Consider the following 20,777-nt stretch of genomic DNA (forward strand, 5'->3'; position numbering starts at 1 on the left):
CAGCATCACCTGGGAACTTGTTAGAAATGCATATTCTTGGGCCCCACCCCAGATGTACTGAATCAAAAAGTCAGTCTCTGTTTTAACAAGCCCTCCAGGTGGTTCTGATGCACTAGAACTTGAGAACTAATCCTGCTGCATTAAGTCTTTCCAGGTCCCAACCCTCAAAGGACATGACTCTGCAATGGATTGGATTTAACAGATGGCAAATCTGAGTAGACCCTGGGGTGGGGGTGGGCTGTGTCAGACGGCTCTTGTGCACCACCTCAGATCCTTTTAGCCACATTTCTTCCTCCAGCCCTGATGCAGTGACCCTTTCTGTGTAAATTTGGACAGCTTCATGCAGGTCCTACTTGACCGCGTCTTGTCTCAGGCCAATGCTGTGTCCCTCTTACTTCCCGCTCCAGGGCTTCTCCGACACTAAGGCATGGGAGGCACAGGGAACCCATCTGGCACTCACACAGCATAATCTGGAAGTGCAGGGCAGGTGACACCGTGGGGCCACTCTTGACCAATGGTGAACGGGAGCTGACAGATAAATGTTTTCCCCTTTGTCCCCTGGGCAGACACCTGAGATGTGTCTCATAAGGTTCCTCAGGGGATCCCACAGGACTGAGCGCCAGTCTCCTGTAGCATTGACTAACTGGTGTTGGCTTTCCTTGTTTCTCTCCCCTGGCCCTCACTCCTGCTCCCTAGGATCACTTCCCCAGTAAACTACTCTATAGGGAGGCTTTGTCTTAGTCTCTGTTTGGGAGGAACCCAGTCTAAAACCCCTGGAAAAAAGGGGTTTTAGAAAAAAAAAAAAGCTGCCTAGAAGGCCCTTGGCTGCCTTTTCAGGACTTTTTTCAAGAGTCCCTCATTCAGACCTCAGATTGTCATCTACACGAAGTAGCTTTCTCTAATGATCTAATCCAAAGTAGCAAACCTCTAATACCAGATCACTCAGTCTCTGCATAGCATCTATCATTATCTGATATTTTTCTTTAAAAAAAATTTTTTTTTGTTAGTGTCTTCATCCAGCACTAAAATAGCCTGCTCAGGGGAGGAAGGACCCGGCCTATTTCATTCTTTGTTCTTTCCCTGGCACCTTACACAGTGCCTGGCATATAGTAGACACTAAATAGATATTGCTTGATTGAATGAATGAATGCTATAGTTTGTGAACAAGATAGCAAACCAAGCCAGAATCTGAGCTAACAGACTTTTTTGGGGAAAAATGCATATCTTAAATTTAAATTTATTTAAAAATTAGAAAAATGTCTCCACCCAAGTTGTCTGTGAAAAAGTTTAAAAGCAGCAACAATGATCTTGGTTAATTACCAGCAGTCTAATGCAATTTATAAAATTGAACAAAATTTAGATGTGTGTCTTATGCCTCTGTAGACACGGAACCCTTTCTTTAGGTCCCTTTCTTTAGGGTCTGGTAGTATCATTATTGGGACACTTTCCAAAGCCTTTTTCCTTTGGACTCTGTGTAAAATGATGCGATAGACCCCTGTGATGGAGCTTCGGGCATCTCTCCCTTGGTTATTCCGAATATGCTCTTCTGTAATACCCAAATGTTCTAAAGTGCTTTTGACCTCATTTTCTTCTTCTTTGAGGGTGCTGGTTTCTGACAAGTGTTTGGGGTCCAGCTGGAAAGGTTCCAAAGGGGTGGGGTATGGCACCCCTTGCATCCATTCATTGTTCATGATGGAGTCGATCCCGTACCTCTCAGTGGGCGTGGGCTGCAGGACGCCCCGGATAAGGCGGAGGCAGGGCGCCGACACGTGCGGCGGCACGCTGTACGTGCCCTCCAGGATGCTCTTCTTCAGTTTGGCCACCGTCTCCGCCCGAAATGGCATGGTGCCAGTCACCATGAAGTACAGAAGCACCCCCAAGGCCCAGATATCCACATAGACGCCGACGTAGTGCTCGTCTCGGAAAAGTTCGGGTGCAGCGTAGGGAGGAGACCCACAGAAGGTGTTCAGCATTTCACCTTTTTTACTAACTGTGCTGAATCCAAAATCGCCCACTTTCACGCAAGTATTACTGGTATAGAATACATTTTCAGCTTTCAGATCTCTATGAATAATTTGGTTTTCATGCTGTGAAAGAAGACAGGGAAAAATCATCATTTTCAAAGTAAAATACCAACATAAGAAATGCATCAGTTGCTCTGAAACGGTGGGGTGATGATGCCGTAAAAACAGAAATTCAGTGGATATCAAGTAAATCATGTCAGCCAACCTCGAGAGCTGCCCTGTCCTAACATTTAGCCAAACACAATCCACACCCCCTAAACAGACCAAAGGGGTGAGGGTTGAAGTCTCTTCCACACATGTGGACTCAGGAATTAATGCCAGAAATAAGAGCCAGATCTTATGAAACTATGCAATGAAACATGAATCCTTGGTTTTTGAGGCCATATATGAGTCTTTCTGGTTGAGCAATCTCTTGACTATGGCCAACACTGAGAAGGCATGGAGCCCTCTCCCAACTTTCCAGCCATGCTCCTTTGGGTGGGCTCCTTTGACTTCATAGCATTTAGTAGAAGGAAGAAGGCTATGTTTGGCAAGTTTCCAGTAGCAGGTCCCGCTGAGGGTTGTGAGCACATGCCCCACCCCCAACCCTTGCATTCCTGATCCAGACATTCTTGAGGACCCTTGACTTCTTCAGCCCCAAAGGCTCTTGGGAAATGGTTTAATGTTACTTTTCCTGATGGGCTTCCTGGGGTAAGATTCCAAGCTTTGGAGCCTGACAGCTTGGTTAATTCTAGGTCCAACTATACCAGCTGTGTAAGGTGTGTGTCAGTTTCCTTCCTTGTAAAATAGGATACTGATAACCACCTCCTAAGGCTGTTGTGAGAACTGTATGTGATGCTGTATCTGCAGTGCTCAGCATGGGTCTGGCACATAGTGAAGACGCTCAGTAAAATTAGGACCTATGTCTATGATTCACCCATCCTCTTTTCAGAGACCAAAAAACTAGGAGAAATGTCAGAGCGTAGAGCTTCAGAGGACTCAGCTGGCACCCTTTCCTGCTGGATTCTCTTCTGCTCTCCCACCAGATTTCTTTTCTAAGCACAATGTGGAAGACTCTTTGCCCATCTGTTCTGTTGCTTGGTATGGGTCTGGTTTATTCCCTGGCCCTCGTAAAGGACAGCAGAGCACAGGGCCACTTAACTGACAACTAGTGGTACCACAGGTCTGAAACACCCACCACCATTACAATCAGGTTCTTCTCTCTTGTTCACATCTATTTCCTCCCTGTCTCCCTACCAACTGCTATCTTGGGCCCCCAAGGTCACTAATTCCTCTGCTAATAATTTGGCTAAGAGGCCACTGATCCCAGTTCTTGCCTCACAACATCCAGGCAGAGAAGCGAACTAGAAACAGCCTCTCGACTAATATGGACCCCAGAAAAACGTCTCTTTTTCTACCAGCTGGACAGAGATCTGGATAAAGAGGGTGGCCTTAACCTTTGCACTAACACAGTAGTAAATTGGTAGTCAGGTCTGCAAGTCAAGTTCCTCCTGTGTGCCCAGCAATACAACCAACACTAGAGAGGGCACAGAAGAACCAATTCTTGGAGGAACCAGTGAGTGCTTTAGGAGTCCAGATTTATCTAAAGAAATAACCAGAGAACTAAAATAAGAGTGACATAATCCAGTATTAATCTGCTGAGCACAGAGGCAGCAAGAGATAGAGGAGTCTACCAATGGCTGTGAGCTGATGTGAGATTGCAGAAAGCTTCAGACAGAGACAGACCTGAGCAGGGTCATGAACTGCGGATAGCATTTGAAATGTGAGGCAAGACAAGAGGGGAAAGGGCATCCTAGATACAGATTTAGGAAGGCAAAGCCAAGCAGCAGCAAGAAGCCAGCTCTCTGGGGAGTGGAAGATGGGGTGGAGAAATGGGTGTGGCCAGGGAGTGAGTGATGGTCATCCTGCTGCTCACAGTGACTCCTGCCAACTTCTGCAGAAGCCAGGAGGCCGCCATGTAACTGGAGATCTCTGGGCATTCCTTCCGAGGCAAGGAGCACAATCCTAGCCAGACTTCTGACTCTCACAGAAGAGACTACCGTCAGCCTTTGTAGGACTAAAGCACTGTGGAATGCTTAGATGATGGTAAACTAAAGCCCTGTGCTCCTACTGTGGGTGGAGGGGGAGCAAGACTCTCACTCTGTCCCCGCTCACCATGTGCTTCACGGCAGACACAATCTGGGAGAAGATGAGCTTGCTTTCTGGTTCTGAGAACTTCCCTTCGGTGCTAATTTTCCCAAAGAGCTCCCCACCCCCTGCATACTCCATCACCAGGTGAAGCTTAGATAAGGTCTCCACGACTTCGTAAAGGCGGATGATGTTGGGATGGTGCAGTTTTTCCATGCTGGAGATTTCGCGCGATAGTAGTCTTTGGGTTTTCTGGTCTAACTTGGTCTTGTCCAGGATCTTAATGGCCACCTTTTCTGGAAAAAAAAAAAAAGTCAAAGGATGTGCCAGAGTTCATAGGGGCATAGATAATTAGAACTGGAAGGGACCTAGATTGGCCCCTTTATTTTACTAGACTCAGAGGTTACATGGCTGTTTCCAAGCTCAGAGAGCTCATCAGTGGGTATGACAGAGGGCAATCCTTGAGGTTAACATCAGTGCTGGTCCCTTGGATCAGTCTGATGCACAGGTTTTGCTGCCAGCTCCTGCCTCCCAAGGAGGTTTCAGTTTAATGATCTTTATCCAGTTTTCTGGATAAAGTTAAATTTCGTTTACTTAGCTGCGAGAGCCCTTTTTGATCAGGCTCAACCCACCTCTTCAGCCTCATCATCCATCCCTCCTGTTCCCGGTCCCCACCTCCCCATGCATCCTTCAGTCTGACTGTTACAGAACTTTTTGTGGTTCTCTGAAAAGGGACTGAACATTCATGCCTGGGACCTTCCTTCTACCTGGATATACCTGGATCATTTCTTCTATCTGGCTCATCACTCATTCCATGTTCTTTACTCAGTTAATGCCAGATGATCCCTCAAGGATAGCCTCAGAACCAACCTCTTGCAGGAAGCCTTCTATGACATCTGTCCCAGGAAGATCGTGATGTCCAGATTCTGTATATTCTCTGTATTCTGATCTCAGCACAGTGGCCTGTAGATGTTGACACCTCCTCTGTCTCCTCCTCCTATCCTCTTCCCTGCATGGGCTTTGTTTTACTGATTTTGTCAATGCCTGGGGCATAATGTAACAGTACAGGACACGCTGGTACTCAGGGTGTGTGAAGCGTTGGTGAGGGCATGAGGAGCCCAGTACTGCAATGTGCTGCTGGGAGAATTAGTTGGTACAGTGATTCTGGACTGTTTGGTATTATGTATTGAGAACCCTAAAAATGGTCCCGCCCTTTGACCCAGCCATTTCACTTTCGGCAATTAATCTTTAAGAAAAATCTCGCCCACGTACAAGATGGCATCCATAAGAAGACCTCTGTGATAGTGGGAACAGCTTCAGCATCCAGCAAGAGAGATGGTTAAAATAAAGTGTAGTTCATCTCTCTCTATAATGGCACACCATGCAGCTATCAAAATAATGATGTTGATCTTTATTTATTGACATAAAAATATGTCCAATATAAAACAAGTGAGAAAAATACAAACATACATTTGCATAGAAAAAAAAATCTGCTGGCCGGCCTGGTGGCGTAGTGGTTAAGTTTGCGTGCTCTGCTTTGGCAGCCCAGGGTTCGCAGGTTCAGATCCCGGGCGTGGACATAATGCACCGCTCATCAAGCTGTGTGTGGTGGCGTCCCACATATAAAATAGAGAAAGATGGGCAGAGATGTTAGCTCAGGGCTGATCTTCCTCAGCAAAAAGAGGAGGACCGGCAACAGATGTTAGCTCAGAGCCAATCTTCTTCACCAAAAAAAAGAAAAAAAAGGAAAAAGATCTGGTAAGATATTCACCAAAATGTTTAGAATAGTTATTTTATTAATAGGGGGATCATGGATGGCTTTCTTTTAAATTTTTCTTCCTTGTCTGTATTTTCTAATTTTCCTACAATTAGTTATACAATCTAATTATACAATTAATATCAATTGTGTAATAAAAAATAGTTAATGTTTGAAAATGAATGAATCTCTACTCAAAAATAAAACAATTCATTTTTTGGTTCAAACTGGACCAGACTTTCTATTAGATAAGGAAGAATTTACCAGGAGAGTAAATGGGCAGAGCAGATTGCAGGGGCAGCTGTTCGACCTACTTTTAAAACAACTGCTTTGAAGAACTTTGACTTCGTGATTGCCCGCATGAAAATAGATGCCGCTAGTTTAAAGTAGGAGTGTTAAGGGGTGAAGGGAGACGTATATGGTGATGGACAAACAAAAATGTACAACCAAAATTTCACAATGTTGTAAACTATTAAGACATTAATAAAAAAAAATAAGAGTGTTATCGGTATATTAAAGCAGGTCCATTAGGGCTTCTGGAATGGAAGGAGGCAGGGTTAGCTGGTGTCTGCAGAGGCCCCACTTGCTCTGGTGGCGGCAGTGTTGGGGAAGGAGGAAGCAAGCCATAAGGGGGCAGAACCCTCAGGGCCCAGCGGATGGACCTCCACCGCCCACCCTTGGGGCATTCTTCTTCCCTGGTGTCGTCTTTTCTATGTTCAGTCTTTAGGATGAAGATTCCCTTCAGCTGCTTACCTGACACACAAACTTCTGGTTTTGTGTAGCCCATTGGGTGAGCTGTTATTTTAAGAGCTAGAATAATGATTCCGTCCTTTACTCTGGCAGACTGCCTGCAGCAGAGGCCCCTGCTCCTCCTCGGTCCCCCTCCAGCGCTGACCCAGACTTCTGTTAAGGTGCAAGTCCCTCTCTGCTGCCCTCTCTGACCCGCAGCAGCTGCTCACACTATTCCCCACATTGTGAGCACCCAAGAATCAGGTTGTGTTGCATTTCAGGCTGCTGTCACAAACCTCCCTTTAGGACATCCTAGTTTTATTTTATTTTTTCTTTATTTTATATTTGAGTGGCTGCCCTCCCAGGGCCGGGCCCAGAGTGAGGCAGGAGAGGCATGGTGAGAGGGAGCACTTCCTTAGATTCTGCACCCCGCGTGGCTTGATGGCCTCACTCTAGCCCCAAGCTGTTTCCTCCACTTTGTGTTAAATCAGATTATAGCCATGCCTCATAACAGAAATGTATAATCATATTAAACGTTTAAAAAGCATTCGTATTCCAGATTGTCACTAAGTGGTAGAAACTGCTGTCCTATGAAGAAGCAGGTCTCCAAATCCACTCGTTCAATAGATATTCAGTGAGTACCTCCTGTGCACCAGGCATTGAAAAAGACAGACACTGTTCCCACAGTCCAGTGAGAGAGAAATACTTTGAAAAAAGCCCTTATTACAAGTGTGGCTCATGTTAGGATGGGGTACAAATGGGAGAACGGAAAAGCCTCCCTGGGAGAGGACACTTAAGTTGTGACCAAGAGATGAGGAGGGAGGCCCAACACTTGGCTGGGGGAATGGCATGTGTGCCGGGCCTGGGCGAGACATAACATTTGTGTTTGAGGACCTGAGAGGAGCCCACTATGCTGGGCACAGAGAATGAGGGGAAATGGTCCCAAAGCAGCCTGGAGTGGTAGGCAGGGATCAGAGAGTCCAGAGCCTTGGAAGTTGTTTTAAGAAATGTAGCCTTTCTCTTTAGGGCAGTGGGAAGATATTACAAGGTTTTGAGGGAGAGTGTCATAATCTGATTTCCATTTTAGAATGAGTGCTTTGGCTGCAGTGTGGGAAATGGGTAGAAGAGGAGCAAGCCCCAGAGAATTGCTAAAAGATTATAGCAATCCCAGAGAGAGGACTCTCTTGGTAATGCCAGAGGAGAAAGAGAGAAGTAGACAGATTTAAGAGGTAAACCCTGCCTTTCGGCAAATCTGATGAAGAGTCTGACACAGGTCCTACCTAGTGGGCAACACATTCCTTAAACCAGGACTTACAGACTCAAATGTCTCTAGAGGCCAGCGTGGTAATCGCGTGGCAAGCTTATCGTAAGGCAATAGGAAGTAATGGGGCCTATGGAGTCCTGAGGAGTGTGTGCTCCAATGCAAAGGGGCAACTGCTACTCAACCCCAGACAATTGGTACTGCTTGGAACGTAGGCTCAGTGTGGTCAAATCTGATTTTTTTTTCAAGAAATGCCAGACATCTGAATTTTTATGCAAATCTTCCAATTATGAAGTGTCAGCAACTAATTCAAATATTTAAACCTAGAGTGAACCAAGCAAAATATGTGTGCAGGACCAAAGGGACAAAGGGAGGAAGCAGATATTGGAACCTAGAGAGTGTTATATAGAGAAAGCTGCCTTGAGAGAGCTGAGGCCTTCCTTCTAGACATGCAGCCAGCCTGAGTCAACCTCACAGTGAGGGGCTAGGGGAAGAGATATCAGGCCCTCCCTCTCCTTCCTTTGATCCCCTGCAAGGGCTCCCTACAGACCAAAGCCAACTGGACCCCAGAGGACTAAGAATTCATGTAGTCTGGGGCAGAGAACTGAATGAAGACTGGATCTGGAGGGGCAGACAGAAGACATTCAGCACAGCGGGCTTGGAAGGTAAGAGTGTGGGATGCAATAGGGGCATAAAACAAGGGGATGTACCCCTAGTCTGGGGATGAGGGAAGATTTTTAACACTTTCCCTGGAGTCTGTTAGCTAGAGGCAAGTAGGGGAGAGGCAATAAGGAGAGGTTCTAATAGTAGGGGTGTGTAGAAGAGAAGATCTTGAGGCAGGAAAGATCCTAATACCTTAGGTCATTGGTCTATACACTTTTTTTTGTGTGTGTGAGGAAGATCAGCCCTGAGCTAACATCTGCCAATCCTCCTCTTTTTGCTGAGGAAGACTGGCCCTGGGCTAACGTCCGTGCCCATTTTCTTCTACTTTTTTATATGGGACGCCACCACAGCATGGCCTGACAAGTGGTGTGTCGGTGCACGCCCAGGATCCAAACCCGGAATGCCAGCATCGGAGCGCCCGCACTTAACTGCTGTGCCATGGGGCCAGCCCCTTGGTCTATATACTTTTTTGATTGGCTTCCTTTATCAATAAAATAGCTTTGAGCACTACTTTATGTATATTTATTTATAAATTATATGCATGTGCTAATAACATACACATTTTCAATATACATAATCATAGAAACTAAAAAGATATAATTATAAATAAATATAAATGGAAATGCTAATATTTCCTTCCCTTATCCCAGTGAATCATCTTGGGCAGTGCCTAGGGTATGTGCACCCTACTTAGGAGACCACTCAAGGTCACCAATGACCTCCAAGTTGCTAAAACCAGTGGTCAGTTCCTAGGCTTCATCCCTCCTCCTTGAAACACCTTTATCACTTGGTTTCTAGGACAACACACACTCCTGGTTTTTCTCCTACCTCTTGCCACTTCTTCTATGGCTCCTTTGCTGTGTGCTTTTCGTCTTTGTAGCCTCTAAATGTTGGATACCTGAAGGCTTAGTCCGTGGACTTCTTCTCTACGGTCATTTCCTTAGTGGTTCCAGATGCATAAATACACCTGCCTACATGACCTTTCCACTTGGTTATCCTAGTTTGGCTTCTGCCAGAAGCACATCCTGAGGCAGGGATTCAAGTGCAAGTAGTTTATGAGGGAGGTGACCCCAGGAAATAGTGGTAGAAGAATGAGGAAGTGAGATAGGAAACGGAAGGTGGCCAATAAAGTGTGTGTTACTAAGCAAGTTACCAGTTAATCCCGCCAGGAGCTATCATGCCTGTTTTATCCTGAGAAGAGTGAGAGAGCCGGGGTATTTATACATCAACTACTGCCAGTAAGTGGTTGTTGGCTGCTCCTGGAGGATGTTAATTCCCCTGTATTTCTGGCCTCCCGTGCGTGCAGGAAGAGCAGGCTCCAGCAGCTAGAGAAAACCCAGAAGCAAAGAGATGGAGAGACTGGCATTTGAAGGCCAGACCTGCATGCACTGAAATGGAAGGCCCAAGGGGACATGAGTGAGGCACCAGCAGCATCTGCCATGTATGTGTAACGGATGTGCCACAGGCATGTCCAACATAACATGTTCAATACTATGCTCTTGATCTCCCCCACCCCAAACCTGCTCCTCCTACAGTCTTCGTAACTTCAGGAGATGGAAACTCTATTCTTGCCGTTGTCCAGACCAAAAACCTTGAGTATTTGACTCTTCTCTTTTGTACCCCACTTTAAAACTGTCAGCAAATCCTGTTATCTCTAGCTTCTAAATATAGCCAGAATCCAGCCACTTCTCAGCATTCCGTGGCTTCCTTCCTGGTCCAAGCCACCATCATCTCTCATCTGGATTATTGCAATAGGCTCCTACCTGATCTCTCCTTTTCTGCCTTTGACCCCTTGCAATCTATTTTCAACAGAGCAGCCAGGGTGATCCTATTAGAGCATAAGCCAGATCATGTCACTTCTCTGCTCCCTTCAAGGGCTCCAGTTTCACTCACAGGAAAAGCCAAAGTCCTTACTATGACATATTGGCCCAACATGATCTGGGCCCTGCTGCTCTCTGCCCTCATCCCTCTCAGTCGTGTCTGGAGTACTCCAGGCCCACTCTCACCTTGGCGCTTGTATGCTTGCAGCTCCTCTGCCTGGCCGCTTTCCCCATATGCACACATGGCCAGCCCCCTTATTTCTTTCAGTTCAATTATCACCTCCTCAGTAAGGCTGTCCCTGGCCAACTTATCTAAAGCTGCAGCCCTCACTGCTGCCTATCCCCCTCCTGCTCTATTTTCCTTCTTATCACTACATAACATAGTGAATATTTTACTGACTTAGTTTTGTCTGTCTCTCTCCACTAGACTATAAGTTCCACAGGACAGAAGTTGTTGTCTGTTGGGTTCAGTGCTGTATCTCCAGTCCGTAGAAGAGTGCCTGTTATACAGTAGGTGTTCAACAAATATTTTTTGAATGAATGATCTCAGTTACTCCTCACAAGAACCCAGGATAAGTATTATGATCGCAGTGTACACTCAATTTTGCACCTGGCTTTTTCACGGACTACCGTGTCCCAGGCACCTTCCATGTTACCACAAACTCTTCATAGTCATGTTTTTTAATGGCTGTGTAACCTTCCATCCAGTGCATATGCTTTAATTCACTTGACCATTCCTATACTGTTGAATCTCATAAATTATTTCTAGTCCTGTGCACTATAAATAATGCCACAATGAACATTTTTTGGTTATACTATTTCTAATATTGGACTTATTTTTTCTTTTTTACGATTTTATTTATTTATTTTTTCCCCCCAAAGCCCCAGTAGACAGTTGTATGTCATAGCTGCACATCCTTCTAGTTGCTGTATGTGGGACGCGGCCTCAGCGTGGCCGGAGAAGTGGTGTGTCAGTGAGTACCCGGGATCCGAACCCGGGCCGCCAGCAGTGGAGAGTGCGCACTTAACCGCTAAGCCACAGGGCCAGCCCTGGACTTATTTTTAAGATGGATTCACCAAAGCCACTAACTAACCATTTTTAAAATAAGAAAGCAATTTTTAATTGCTGTTTTAATGAATATGTTTAAAAGGAGGGATCAATTTTTAAAATCAGTGAGCCTTCTCTATTAAGCTTTACCAGAGACTGAGTTCCTCAGTCCTGTTCTCCGAGGAGATTATAGCACAGAGAACCCATCAGTGAGTATCACCATGCATTGCTCCCTCTAATACCTCTTCCCCACCACTACTGGATTTTCATGAGAAATTAGTATACTAACTTAATTCACCAAGTATTTGTTGAATGTTTATTATTTATAATGCACATAGGGGAACTCAAAGGATCAATATGATACAATGTCTGACATCAAGGAGCTTGTAACCAGGACACCCATGACTTTCACTATACCCTGATTTGTTAAGCTCCTAATCTTTATATCTCATTCATACTTTATCTTGAGCTCCAAGATGGCTGTTGGGCTCATTTACTTCATGACCTCCGTGTACCTCCAAGTCAGTGTTCGAAATCTTTACTTTCAATTCCATTTCTTCCCCTGTATTCACTCTTCCCTGCTAAGTCATTAAAGCTGGAAACGTGGGAGTGGTCTTCAATTCTTCCTCTTCCTGTGCCCTCCTGCAGTCCTCCATGAAATTGGCCATATGGTTTTTCAATATTCTAAAATATTTTTCAAATTCATCCCCTTCTCTCCATCCTCACTGTCACTTCCTTAGTTGAGATGGACATCATCACTCATCTGGACCATCAGACTAATATTTTATTCTAACTTCTCTGACTCTTGTCATGCCCCAACTTCAATTCACTTTCCTCACTGAAATCAAATCATATTAATCATCTGTATTAATTGCTTGCTTAAAGCTCTTCAATGGCTCCTGATACCTAAATGACAAAAATCCAGATATGCAAGATTCTCCATGATCTAACTCCTGCCTACATCACCCATCATATCTCCCACTACTCTCTGGGTGAATTCTGTGCCCCAGCCTTGCTAAAGACTGGCCCTGAGCTAACATCCGTTGCCAATCTTCCTCTTTTTTGCTGAGGAAGATTGACCCTGAGCTAACATCTGTGCCTATCCTCCTCCATTTTGTATGTGGGACACCACCACAGCATGGCTTGGTGAGCAGTACATCGGTCTGCGCTGGGGATTTGAACCTGCAAACCCTGGGCCACCAAAGCAGAGTGTGAGAACTTAACCACTACACCACACAGCCGGCCCTGTATTACTTTTAAATCTCCAAATACCCCCCACACTGGCTCATACCTCCATGCACTTTACATCCTCTCTCTCTGTCTGGAATTCCCTATCACCTGTGACCTGTATAACTTCTTCTCAAATCTCGAGACCTAATGCAAGACTTCCTGGTTAACAGACCCTTTCTTGACACCCTTGGGCACAGCTGAGCATGCCCTTTGGGCCTTACTCTGTGACAGCACTTATCATTTGTTTCCTGTCTGTCTCCATTACCTACTGTGAATTCCTATCAGGCAAGAACTGTAGTGTATTCATCCCTGTAAGGCCCAGGGCAAAGTATGGGCACAGGAGAGTTTATTGTATTAAAAAAAAGAGGGAATGAATGAACCGATGAATAAATAAATTGAAAGAAAAGAATAAAGGGTTCCAGAAACATGAGACTAGAGTAACAGAGAGAAAGACCAGGGAAGAAGGGTCAGGAAGGGCAGCAACAGAGAAAGGCACGGGCATCTGCGGCCTCTTTTACTTTTGTTTGTGACAACAGATGGGACATAAAATATTTAGAAGCCGAGTGCATCATCTCTTTTGAGAAATTTCTAATCAGCCTAAAAGGGGACTCATGACGGCTTCAGCCTGCTGTATCAGCTTGCAAGGCCCAAGGGAATCTGAGCTGTTAGCTCAAAAATAAACTCCAGCCAGCAGGGGCCTTTATTGGAGCCTTCTTTCCAGAGATGCAGAGCAGCTGGTGCCTTTTCAAAAACTACTGTCCTAGGAGCTGCCCCTGGTACTGAAACCCTCTGCTTTCCTGGGAATCGCCTCCATTATCTTACCCAGACTGTCCACATTTCCTAGAAAACCTGACAACAATTCAGGGCAAGTTGGCTTTGTATGGGGACCATATTTGTACAAATCACGGTCCCCACTATATAATCTGACATGGCCCAACAATGGGATGGGGTTCTTGAAATTCCCAGAGAGGCTTTCTAAACCACTCACAATAAATCTCCTTCCTCTTTCAGAGGTAAAGATTTTAGAGGAATCGTCCTTCTTTCTTTCCACTCCAGTCAGCTCAGGGTAGCCAGATGTCCTCCCTCCTTTTCACAGTCTCTTAGTCTTGACCCTGTCATCCTCCCCAAGATTCCATTTCCCAACACCTGAACTGCTGTTCACTTTCTTCATCCTCTCATATCGATTTGCATCTGGGTTTTCTCCTCCTTCACACTTCACAGTTCCTTTTGTTCTCACCTTTCTATTCTTTCCTTGACTAAGGGGCTTACTGAGGGGTAAAAGCCCAGAAGAGGGATGAAGATGGTACTAGGACTAGGCCATTACAGGATGGACCTGCAAGTCAGGAGGTGAAGTCTGGGATTCATGTTTCTGTTGCATCTGTCTAATGTGCTCACTTACCTGCCATTACGTTCTCTGGCTTGTTTAAACTTGCTTCTTGACTGATTTTTCCACTGCCCGTGCTTTTGGCTCCCCCCAGACCTCCACTTTCGTACATACCAGAAGGTATGTCGCACAACCAGAAGCGACGCTATACCTTTGACAATAGGGCTACTCTGTGGCAGGTTAGGAGTGAGGGGAGCATGTCAGTGAGGCCACAGGAAAATGCCATGTTCTCTGAAACTCAAGGGACTAGAATTAAGTTAATTTTGTAATATAACAGACAAGAAGCTTTGGCATTCAAGAGGAAAGTCACTATATAAATACTAATTGTTGTTGTTACTCCTCTTTCTTCTGTCCTCTTCACATAATAGCCTGTCTACAGGATTAGACACTTTTTCCTGGCTTGTGGTGATTTCTCTGCATAGCTGGTTATTGTCTCTATGGTGGAAATGTCCATCAATTTGCCTCGCTGTCTACTCTCCCTTCTCACAGACATTTCTTTAGATCTCAGGCTCTACTGAGGGAGTCGTGGGCCATGTGACCCTAAGGACTGCAGCTGACTTGACACAGGCATGCCCTTGGCACAGTGGTGGCCAATCACCGCCTGGTCAGTGAGCAGTCATATTCTCTCTCTTTAAAATTTAATCTGGAATAGAATGAGACGAGTGAGATGGAGATAGGCAATAGAGCTGAGAGATTGAGACTGGCAATAACCACTGTTGGCCACGTGCCTTCTGATAATTAAGAGAGAAAGCCACTCTGTAGAAAGAAGTATGAAGGTGGAACACTTTCATCAAGGGAAGTAGAAATGAGAAACCACGTGGCCCCAGAGAAAGTGGAGATGGAGAGAGTAATATCTCGAAATCTGGATTTGCTTCCTTGCTGTGGGGCCACAGAAGTCCCCTGTACACGATTCACCCCTTTCAATGTGAGCTCATTTCAGCAGGCTTCTGATCCATGAACTGAGTGATGTGTGATTCAAACAGGCCTAAAGGACCTAGACTTTTTTGAAAGCAGACAAATAATAGCATTTAATGAATACTTACTATGTGTTCTGTCTAGGCACACGGTAGATGTTCAACATATTATATTTTTAAAATTTGCTCCTCCCAGGAATCCTTTGCAGCTGATATATTTTCCTCATTTATACATGAGGAAATCAAGGCACAGAATGGTAAAATAATTTGTCCAGGGTCAAATAGCTAGAGAAAAAAGAATTGGAATTCCATCCAGGTCTGGCTGACTCCAAAGCCAACATCTTTCCGCAATATTGCACTGTCTTCTGCCACGTAAAGACCCGGCTGCAGCTCTCTCTTATCCACTGTCTGAACAGGCAGAATGCCAGGCAGGAAGTAGGCTGCGAGAAGAACCTATGCTGCTTCCCTGATTCTTGGTTATATACTCCATTGCCCCCTGTTGTTTCCTGTTTCCTTTGCCTTTCTGCAGGCATTTTGAAGGCAGGACCACTCCTTGCGAGTATTGCCATGAAGGAGAAGGATGGTCTCTTAGCAGGCTGGGGTCTGGCTGGAGTCTGGTGTTGCAGGAGGCAGTGGTACCCATTTTTCTAACTGGTCCAGGGCACAGTGTGAAAGAGTTGTCTCCTCCACCCTGCACCAACATCCTGAAGTGGCTTGGTGGAGCAAAAAGAAAGCTGAGTTCTAAACCTGTCTCTGCTGTGACCTCGGGACAGCCACTTCTGGCCTTCGTTTCCTCATTAGTAAAATGCAGGAGGTCTAGATGAGGTCAGTGTTTCCCAAAGTGGAACTTTTAACACTCACAGGGCAACATGATTCTAGTGCACGGAAACAGCCTTAAATAGCACTGATTCACGGCATCAAAACGCTATTCCCGTTTCAGTCCTTCCGTTCTCCTAATTAAGGCAAAGGGAAAGTCTCAGATTGGTTGTTGGCGTGTTGTAAATTACTTTCTATCACTTGGTAATTTTCCTTTAAAATTTTTTGAAAGTTGCTAAGAGAGTAGATTTTAAAAGGTCTCACCCCACACAAAAAATTCTAACTATGTGAGGTGATGGATGTGTTAACTAACCTTATTGTGGTAATCATTTTGCAATATATACATATATAAAATCACTACATTGTACACCTTAAACTCATACAATATTATATGTCTATTATATCTAAATAAAGCTGGAAAAATAAATAATAAAACTTTTAAATTTGTGTGCATTATGTTTATTTTTACCATTATCTTCTATTCATAGCGAGTGATGTTGGGTTTTCACTATTTTAATAATATTACATTTCCTTTTGAAATAAGTTTAAGTAAAAAATAGAGTTGTATCAATGATAGCTACCATTTATTGAGGGGCTACTAGGTGCCATGTACTTCACATGTGTTATTTCTAATTTTCCCAGCACATCTAAGACAAGAATTGTTGTCTCTGTTTTACAGGTGAAGAGACTGAGGACCAAGGATGCTAAGTAAGATGCAAGAAGTCAGATGCCTAGAAAGTGACCGAACAGATTTGAAGGATTTAAAGCACATTTGTCTGCTTCTGAAGTCCACGTTCTTTCCTCTGGCCCACACTGCTTCCTCTCCACCAGAATCTAACGTCTGGACCCACACTCAGGAAACAGCTCGAACTTGGCCACTCCAGTAGCCTTTGTGCAAAGACTTTCGCTGCCGTGGCCTCTCTGCCGCATTGGACACTCTCTCCTTCCTGAAATCCTCTCCTGCTTTGCCTTTATCCACCTTCTCTCTCCTTCCTAATCATGGCTTCTGTCTCATTTTCTGGCCCCTCATCTCACCATACGTTTTATCTTTTGTCTTTCATTCTTGCTCTAGACCACTGAAAAGCAACATTTGCCTCAATTAGATTTGAGTTACAGCACTAGATCTACTTTTCTGAGTAAAGTAAGCACTGCTACTGGTTGCAGTTTATAAGTGAGGAATTTAATCTGAGGCTCACAGGAGGGCTGTAATTTACCCAGGTGAGTAAGGTGAGTAGCCGACATGAAGACATGAACCCATACACTCGGGCTCAGAGCAAGATGGAGGGGACCTGGAGCTCCAGTGGCTTGGGAATGTGTGTGTGCATGCATGTGTGTGAGTGTGTATGCATGTGGGGTCTGTCGTGCTTTTTCTATAGGGGCCAAACATAGTGATGGGAAGGGCATGGGATTGGGGGTTGGAGAAGAAAAGACAACTCTAATATAAGAAAAGAGCAGCCTTGGAGACATGGCTGCAGGCTGCATCCAAGGAGAGAAAATGTCAGTACGAGACTCTCAGGGAGAGGGGAGAGCCCGTGGGTTTTAGAAAAAGTTAGCAAACTGTACTGAGTTGCAAGCATTATTTTTCTGTCTTGTAACTCCCTTCTGGTAATCTCCATGCTTCAGCCAAGTAGAGATAAATTGGGGAAGTGCCCACACTGGGTTAGGGCAGCATAGGGCTGCTGGGCTCTCCACACTGTTTCTCCCTGAGGCCAGAGTGGTGGGCACTGCTGGTCTAGAATCCAGCGTGCCTGGTAGCCAAGCAAGCGTGGGTCTTTGGTAGACAGCAAGGAGCCAAGCAATAAGGAGAACTAGTACAGAGCAGACTGAAGGAGAGAAGGTCCTGAGATAAATCTCTTTTCTCCAAATATAATGGAAGTAGCAGCTTCGGCTAAGGATAGGAAACAGGACCCTGCCATCCCCTGACGGTGGCGATGTGGGAGGTCTCCTGCGCCATTCTATGCCATTGGTATTGACACACAAATACAAACTAAAGTTATAAATAAGGATTTGGAATATGAGTTGCCTTGGAACCAAGCCACACTCCACTCCACTGTTCCAAGGTCTAATTGGAGAGCACAGATTCCCCTCAATGTTTGAGTGAGTTCATCCACATGGTACAGTGGGAGAGCTTTTGGAGTCAAAATCATCTAAGATGGAACTGCTGAAGCCACATTTAACTTCTTTGGATCTTAGTTTCTCTATCCGTAAAACGGAAATAAAAATATTGACCTCATACCTTCACTGTGAAAATTAACTGAGACAACAATGGATGGCGGCTGGCACGGGGCTTCTGCCTAGCAGGGCTCAGTGAGGTCACCTCCATTGCTTCCTTGGCCCTGGAATCCTAACGCACCTCCAAACTAGGTCCCAATACCATGGGGATGACCCTTGGGAGGTCAGATCCTACCTTTGGTTAGGGAGTGAATCCCGAGCTTGACTTGGGAAAAGTTCCCACTTCCAATTTCCCCTCGGATTCGGTAGAAGCCAATCCGTTTCCCCAATGTGATCTCTCTCACCACCTTCTCATCTTGGAACATGTCCTGTGTCAGCTTCTCAAAGGGGGTCAGCTGGCGAGGCTGTCCCTCCTCATCCTCCTTGCTGCACTCCGTCTGACAGCCACTTTCCACACTATCCCGCCGATCCCACCTGGCATAATGGGGGTTCAGCAGGCTGCCTCCATTCACATACACTGCAGTCATCGTCCACCGCGGGCTCACATCTCCATCTCAGCAAAGGGGCACAGATCAAGGGCAGGTTGGAGAGGAGTGGAAGAGGCCCAGTGGGTGTGAGATAGGAGTTAAGGATGGCCAGAGCCCTGTGTCTGTGAGAGCTGGCCTGCAGAGCTGGGCAAAGACTCCTTGGTGAGCAACCCTCTTCTTGGCTTCAGTCAGAGAAGGGCAGAGGCAAATGGGCCAGCAGAGCGCACCCAGCCAAGCCAAAACTGCCCACCTCACTGGAGGCGTTTCACACCTTCCTTCACGTTGAACTTCCCAGCTCTAACTGCACAGACACACATCCAGTTACCACTGCCACTTCCCTGAGCAAGCTCCAGGAACTCTCCGGCTGGCCGTGCAGTCCGATGCTCTGTGGTAGGCAGCTGTGTCCCAGGACAAAGGCTTCAGTTTGCTATTTCTTTTGATGGCCAGAGAATCTTTCACTCTGCTGTGTATTAGCCCCACAGAGGCCCCCAAGTCCCTGCTGCTTGTGCTCATCTCTGACCTTCATTTTCCACTTGTCTTCCTGTCAAATTACAGGGCCCCGGAGACCTAATAATCTGGACCACAGGAAAGAAGAAACTTGCAAATCAGCCTTCTGGTCACATGGGCAGCCAGAGAAGGATTAAATCCTTGCAATGTCACTTTAGCTGGCCTTTATTTAGATGAGCCTTCCTCTAAGCTGTGAGCTGTCTCAAAAATTTGGCAGGTGCTGGGTCATTCCTAAGCACAGAGAGTAAGAAAATGTATTAGCCCATCTAATGTATCGTACAGGATTTATAATGAACGTGAAACTGCTTTGTAAGCATTGATCTAAAAGCACTACACAAATTTAAGTTATGACTCATCTCAGTAGTAAATGCTTGATTATATATGATTTAGTAAGAAGAAAATGTACATACGCACTCCTCAATCTACATTTCAGAAAAGCTCTCACAGCCTGTAAATATTTCTAGCAAAACAATTTTTTTATTTCTTGATGTTTGGGAAAATATGCATGCTGCCTTTGGTTGCTTTAAAGCCAGATTTTTAAAATAGTATGATAGTAATGATTATAAAGACTCCCTATTAATATCAGTTTTCAAAAGTTCTTACATTGATTCAAATAACAATGTGTTATATGTCCTTTACATTGTATGTTCTTGTACAATTGTTCCTATACTGGCTTCCCACTCCTTTCTATGTCATTCTATGACAAAGGCTAATTTTTCTCCTAAGCTTATTTTCTTGGTATTTCTGATCAAGTGTCAGTCTCCAGGCCCAGCAGCTTATTTTGAAGGTGCAGAAGCAGAGGGTAATGTTACTGAAGGGTAAAAGTCTATGGCATCCTCAGTGATAAGAAATACCGCTCAGCTAGAATGTCTTCATGACTTTTTTCTTGCACCCTCCATTAAGAAATAATCACTTCCTCTCTGAATGCCCACAGCACTCTGTACATTTTCCAAAATGTCTCATCTCTGTGAAGGTGGGGACTGGATTTAATTCATCTGTATGTCCTGTTCCCCTCCTCTCTCCCTCAGCATGGATCGGATTACATACCCAACATTGGAAAATTAAGGTTCTTGCACAATGGCCTTGAACCAATTGTCTTGCCCTAATGGCCAGGGAGACCGTTGAACTTCTGTTTAGGTCAGATAAAGAAGTTTTACAATTTTGCAAATGTTGCTGTGGGTTTGTATTGAGGATGAATTGCAACTTGCTAGGAGAGCTAGTAAGCCAACTGGAAAGAAAAATTGAACCCCTATCTCACTCCTACTCCAAAATAAATTTTGAATAGATCAACTAAGTAAATGTAAAATAAATGAAACCATAAAATACTAGAAAAAAGTCAGAAAACTTTTTTATGATCTCAGGGAAGGCCCATAAAAGAAAACATTAAATTTGACTTCATAAAATTATAACTTTCTGTTTGCCAAAAAGTATAAACAGACAAAACAAATTAAATGATACACTGGTAGGGAAAACTTTCCAACATATATGATAAACAAAGGGCGAATTTTCTGGATAAAGAAAGAATTTTTACAAATTGATAAGAAAAATACCAATATCCCGAAAGAAAAATGATAAAGAACATGAGCAGACACTTCACAGAAAATACAAATGGCTCTATAATCCATAAAAAAGATGCTCAACCTCACTTACAACCAAAGAAATACACAGAAAAACTACACTGAAATTAGATTTTACATATTAAATGTGGAAACTACAAAAATTTTTGATAATGCACTGGTGAGAGAGGGCTTGGGGAAGCAGGAAGTCTCATTCATTGTTATCGAGAGTATAAATTGGTG

General features: G+C 44.7%; 1 protein-coding gene across 1 annotated transcript; it reads right to left on the reverse strand.

Annotated features, from left to right (window-relative positions):
* Positions 1–1,225: 1,225 nt before the first annotated feature.
* NIM1K (NIM1 serine/threonine protein kinase) lies at positions 1,226–19,035 on the reverse strand. Its single transcript, XM_058564147.1, has 3 exons — positions 18,180–19,035; positions 4,179–4,447; positions 1,226–2,087 (listed from the first exon to the last, which is right to left on the reverse strand). The coding sequence occupies exons 1-3, from the start codon at positions 18,469–18,471 to the stop codon at positions 1,338–1,340; spliced, it is 1,311 nt and encodes a 436-aa protein (XP_058420130.1). The 5' UTR covers positions 18,472–19,035; the 3' UTR covers positions 1,226–1,337.
* Between the last annotated feature and the right edge of the window lie 1,742 nt (positions 19,036–20,777).

This window comes from Diceros bicornis, chromosome 20, assembly GCF_020826845.1.
Source record: "Diceros bicornis minor isolate mBicDic1 chromosome 20, mDicBic1.mat.cur, whole genome shotgun sequence".
Lineage (NCBI taxonomy): Eukaryota > Metazoa > Chordata > Mammalia > Perissodactyla > Rhinocerotidae > Diceros > Diceros bicornis.

What these genes read in the sequence shown, in the direction of transcription:
- NIM1K (XM_058564147.1), bottom strand. Translation starts at nt 18,471, where the DNA reads ATGACTGCAGTGTATGTGAATGGAGGCAGCCTGCTGAACCCCCATTAT. An exon ending in GATTCACTCCCTAACCAAAG is followed by an intron (nt 4,448 to 18,179) that starts GTAGGATCTGAC and finishes TTTTTTTTCCAG; the next exon opens with AAAAGGTGGCCATTAAGATC. An exon ending in TGTCTGCCGTGAAGCACATG is followed by an intron (nt 2,088 to 4,178) that starts GTGAGCGGGGAC and finishes CTTCTTTCACAG; the next exon opens with CATGAAAACCAAATTATTCA.